This window comes from Mus caroli, chromosome 11 (assembly GCF_900094665.2).
Source record: "Mus caroli chromosome 11, CAROLI_EIJ_v1.1, whole genome shotgun sequence".
Classification (NCBI taxonomy): Eukaryota; Metazoa; Chordata; class Mammalia; order Rodentia; family Muridae; genus Mus; species Mus caroli.
The window spans coordinates 95,878,705-95,884,268 of NC_034580.1; the positions used below are offsets into that span (position 1 = coordinate 95,878,705).

At 44.8% G+C, this 5,564-nt stretch overlaps 1 protein-coding gene across 1 annotated transcript in view; it reads right to left on the reverse strand.

Moving 5' to 3' along the window:
* Positions 1-4,489: 4,489 nt before the first annotated feature.
* LOC110304562 (keratin, type I cuticular Ha3-II-like) overlaps positions 4,490-5,564 on the reverse strand; it is a 5,782-nt gene continuing 4,707 nt past the window's right edge. The window contains exons 5-6 of the mRNA XM_021175960.1: positions 5,357-5,562; positions 4,490-4,607 (exon numbers count right to left, since the gene is read on the reverse strand). Coding sequence (XP_021031619.1) covers positions 4,490-4,607; positions 5,357-5,562 — 324 coding nt within the window. The remainder of the gene's footprint in view (positions 4,608-5,356; positions 5,563-5,564) is intronic.

Sequence of the window (5,564 nt, forward strand, 5' to 3'; positions counted from 1 at the left end):
AAACCTACCTAAAATGTAAGTAGTGTAGCTGCATGCCCTGGGACCGTAAGCTGAATAAAAGGGGGACAGAAGGTGGGACACAACTATTTATCACAATCTGCTTCCTCACTGGGAAAACAAAGTCACCAGCCACATCCTGCCCTTGCCACATCTCTTCCCTCTGCCATGATGAACTGCGCCTCTGGGACTATGAGCCCCAACTATTCCTTCCTCAAGTAAAGTATTTCATCACAGCAAGTTATACAGGCACAATACAGGTGACAGTATTCCTGCAACTGACTTTAAATTTCAACACAAGGCCTAATAAAGTCCCAGCTAGCTTAGGCATAGATTTGAAAAGCTGGCTCAAAAAAATCCCATGGGAATAGAGTCAAATTGCCAAAGTAAACTTTGAAAAAAAGAACAGAGCACTGGAAGATTCACATATGCTGGCTTTAAAACTTCCTACAAAGCTCTTCAATATGGGAAGCCATGCCACTAATAGAGGAAAGAGCACTGGTTTTGATGAGCAATGTCTAAGTAACTGGGAATCCACATGCAGACAAATGAAGCTTGGCCTTTGGTTACACCACACAGAAATATATGACTTTAAAAGGAGCAGAACCCAGTACTCGTGAGGTAGAAGGAAGAGGCTGAGTTTGAGTCCTGACTGGGATCTACAGAAAGATGCTGTCTCGGAGGCTAACGAGAAGAACTCAAACTAGAACATTTGAGAGGAAGGTAGAAGGAAGGAAGTCTTCTAGATCTTGGGTTAAGAAAAAGTTTCTTGCCAGGCATGGTGGTGCATGCCTTTAATCTCAGCACTCAGGAGGCAGAGGCAGGTGAATCTCTGTGAGCTCAAGGCTAGTCTGGTCTACACAGTAAGTGCCAGGACAGTCAGAACAACACAGTGAGACCTTGCCTCAAAAATAAATAAACAGACAAACAAACAAACAAGCAAAAAGAAATTTTTTACATATGTCACAAAAATCACAAGTGATAAAAGTAAAACTAGCCGGGCAGTGGTGGCGCACGCCTTTAGTCCCAGCACTTGGGAGGCAGAGGCAGGCAGATTTCTGAGTTCGAAGCTAGCCTGGTCTACAAAGTGAGTTCCGGGACAGCCAGGGGTACACAGAGAAACCCTGTCTTGGGGGGGGGGAAAGAGTAAAACTAGGGGACTACAGAGATGATGCAATGATTGAGATCACTTCCTACTCTTCCAAAGGACCCCAAGTCAGTTCCCAGCTCCCACATTGGGAGGCTCACAATCACCTACAACTCCAGCTCTAGAGGATCTGGCACCCACTTCTAGCTTCTACAAGGACCTGCATTCATACATGAGTGTGTGCACACACTCACACAAATACACACACACACAATTGAAAATAATTTTAAATTGTTTTAAGTAAAATTAGATTGGACTTCGAGGTTCAAAACTCCCCTGTAGCAGACAGACTTTATTTTCACCAAGGAAGTGAAAAGGGAAATGTTTTTGAGGGGAAAAACCACTTCTAAATCATCTGCTAGATATGAATCCTGTGTCTGCACCATGCAAAGCACACCTACGACTTAAAAGAGAAGTGAGCCAGGCTTTAAAACCGAGGCCATGGATCCGAATAAACACATCTCCCAAGATCTACACACAGCCTGCACACACATGAAAAGAAGGATGCTCCCATGAATCATCACAGAAATGCAAATCAAAACCACAGCGAGTGCTACTTCACGTGCCCTGGGATGACCTGTGTTTCTGTTGTTGTTCTGCAATATGGAAAAACACAGGTGTTTGTGAGAACGTGCAGAGACTGGAGGCCTCTCATTCAGTCAGTGAGCATGTCAGCTACCACAGAGACAGGTCTAACAGCTACTCGGTTTTTATAAGTATACAATTACGACATAACCTAGCAATTTTATTCCTGTGTATCATTACCCAAAATAGCTGAAAATATATGCCCAAGCAAGGGGTGGTGAGTCACATGTGAGGCTCCTGTACTTGGAAGTTTGAGGCAAAGGGATTGCCATGAGTTCGAGGCCAGCCTAAGCTATGTCATGAATGCCAAGCAGCTTAGGCTTCAGGGTAAGACTCTGTCTCAAAATAGCAAATATGGGATGAGGAGATGACTCACTTTGGAGGGCACTTGACAAGTGAGAATCCCAGATCGGATTCCTAGCACCCACATAAAGCAACTGGAGGTTGGCTCATGTTTGTAATCCCAGTGCTAGGAAGTATGAACAGAAAGGAGAATTCTGGGGTTTCACTGGCCAGTCTATGCAACTCAGCAGACTTCAGGTTCAACATGAGACCTTTTCTTCAAAAATAAAATGGAGAGCAGAAGAAAACAACAGGCAGCATTGTCTTCTGCGTTCCATAAGTGCACATATGGGCATGTGTACCTGCACACACACACATGTGCCGCAAACATACATAAAGCATACATCCCACACAGAAAGAAAGAAGAGAGAAGGGATGGCAGAGGGAAGCAGGGAGGGGAAAGAACCACATGTCCACTGTGGAGAGCTTTTGGTGCCTCTTCTAGAAATTTGTCAAGCATTGGTCACTGGGCTCAAGGAAGTAGGCTCGGATAAGAGTATTTACATTTGGGCTAATACCAAGCTCAGGGTAAACTCAGCCAAGGAACGGGTGGCACTCCTTTCATCTTGGTCATCCTGAGAAGCCCCCAGAAACAGCAACCACTTTGTTTCCTGCCCTGTTGGATCTCTTTGTTTCTTGCCTTGTTTGGTTTCTTTGTCTAAGAACTGACCTATTCTCTTTAAGTACCTAGAATGGCATAAAAGCAGACTAGAAAAAACAACAACAACAACAACAAAAAAAAAAACAAAAAAAAAAACAAAGCTGCTTCACGCTCAGCACTGGCTGGAGTCACGTTATAATCTTGTCTAATTGTCTCTTTCTTCTCAATCCTCACTCCCTCCCTTGAGTCCCAGTTGACTGAGCTGCCTTGGTCAGTCCACCCTAAAACTTGAACACAAAGATTTAAGACAATGTAATCTTAGTAAGAAAAAAAAATTGAAAAAAAAATCTCGAATTGCAATATTCATGGTACATGCTGCATGCTAGAAGATGGATGGATCTAAAGACATTAGATTTATGCAAAAGAAGCCAATCACAGTACATCACATATCCTGTTTATCTATTCATATTGATACCTGACTTGGGGTCACAGCCTGTGTACCAACAAACCAGTTTCAACCACCCATCTTCGTCAAACCCCACAAAAACAGCCATATTGCTAGAGAAAAGCAAAAGAAAGAGAGTCATTCAAAGTCCACACTGGAAAGAGGAACAACAAGATCCAATAATATACCGCAAGACTTTCTTTGGGGTTCTGAAGCCCAAATTTAAGTAGAGGTTGAGGATTATGCATATCTAGGTAGTCTGGGTCAAAATGTAGTCCTGCTCATTATGGATTCCTCGTTGTTTTGGTTCCACTCTCCTGCAAGACACTTTGACAAGTGCAGACCTCTTCCCAGAGAGAAGATTCCCCTCTAGCTTTAGGGTCTCTCTTTTCTTAGCGAGAGACTCCTGGGGAATTCTCATTTCTAAGGCCCATTGGTCAAAGGTCTGATGCTAAGTGAAGCACACAAGTGTCAGTTTAGAATTTGAGATGTCCAGAGTGAGCAAATCTATACACATAGTGTTGGGGATTTGGTTTAATGCTTGCATTATGGGTCCCCAAATTGCATGAGAATGCCGTGCGTGAGACGCTGAGGGTCCCTGCCCTCCTAGGAAGAATGGGAGAGATCCACAAATGCTGGTTTGAAAGCAGGTTCCTTCTCTCTTACTGATGCACATAAACAACTAACCCAGAGAGAACAAACTCTGGGTTCTATCTCATCCTTGCTCCTTCCTGGATGTGTAGGAGGTCCTAGCACTTGTTAGGAGTTCAGAAGATGCAAGTAGTGAATCATGTGAATGTAGTGGATTAGAAAAGAAAATAACAAAAATTGAGAAAGTGTCGCCCTGGAATGGAGGTGTCTATCCCATTTGCATGAGGCCTTTTGCCCAAATGTTCTGCCGTTTAGTGCCAGCCTGCAAGGATGTTGGCACTGAGTGTGTCTAATGACACTGATTAGCTAACAAGACCCCTTCTGCATTCAAGTCTCTTCATAAGAGCCCCACAGAGAACAAACACTCTGAAAAAGATGGATACAAGTGAAACTCATGTCTGTTTGCAAGAGGAAAATTTATTAGGTTTTTGGAAAACTGCAAGAAAGGGCAGAAGAAGCAGTGAGAACCACAAAATACCTTGTGTGGCCCCTTCACAGCTCAGATCTCTCAGACCACCAGAATACAAGCCAGTGGTCACGGACAAGCCCTGGATGAAGATGGTCCAGTGGGCCTGGACTCAGACCCAGACCACAGCACTAGGCCTTTGTTCTTCTTCCAGACCATGATCCCTACGGTGCTGGATGTGGGTTCAACGAGGCTGAGCTGATCCACTGACTCTCTTTCTGTCTTTATGCAATCCTCCTGCTGGCCATGGAGTGTTTAGCAGCCAAAGGAATTGCAGGGTCCACATCGGGAGCGTGTGACACAAGGGTTTGTGACACAGGGTCCAATGGGCTTGTCACAGGCATTGGTGGTGGCACAGGGGTTGCAGGGCAGCCTAGAACACAGGATTGTTAGAGTCAGCATGAGGAAGTAAGTTCTGAGAAAGCAGGATAGCCTAAAACCAAGAAGCCCATTCCCCTTTTTCTAGAGCATATCTTCTTTGGTTCATTCCCTCTACAGAGTTCAGAAACAGTGGTAGAAGAGAGTATACAATACTAGCAATGGAGTAGGACCCTTCTGCATAGCCCTGGGGGCACAGAGGAATCACCTCAACCTCTAGGCCTCTGCCTCCAACCTAGAAAATGGGATTGGTGATATCCACCGTGCGGATGTAAACGTCGGAAGAGAATTGTCCTTCTAAAGAGGCTGCCTGAGCTGTCCCTCAGCCTGATGATCTACGACCTACTGAGTCCTCTTCCTGGAAGATGCTCAAATGCGCTAGAAGATAGCTATATTAGATTGAATTCCTTCTCTCACATGATTTTTAACAAGGGTCAAAATAACAGTGGACCTAACGTTTTAGTTTAATTGAAGCAATGGTTTCCTTTCCATGTCAGAATCCATCCATGAAGATATAAAGTTCTGCACCCTATAGCCAAAGAATCACCATCAGGGAGTCCAGTCACCTTGCCACTATCTTTCAGGATAGAAAATACCTTTAACCCATCGAGTACTGATAGCAAGAACCTTACACTGGTCTCTAGAGATATACTGGTGTCTGAATTTCATTGGCAAAGTCTCTTTATTATTCTTAAGACACTCTGCATGTGCCTCAGGTGCTAGATACAGCAGCCAGCAACTCACTTGCAGTCCTCGCTCTCCAGCAGGCCCCTGTATGTGTTGATCTCACACTCCAGCCGGGCCTTGACATCCAGCAACACCTGGTACTCCTGGTTCTGACGCTCCAGGTCAGCCCGGATCTCACCAAGCTGGGACTCCACGTTGGTGATCAGACACTGCACCTGGGACAGCTGGGAGCTGTAGCGAGCCTCACTCTCTGTCAGGGTGTTCT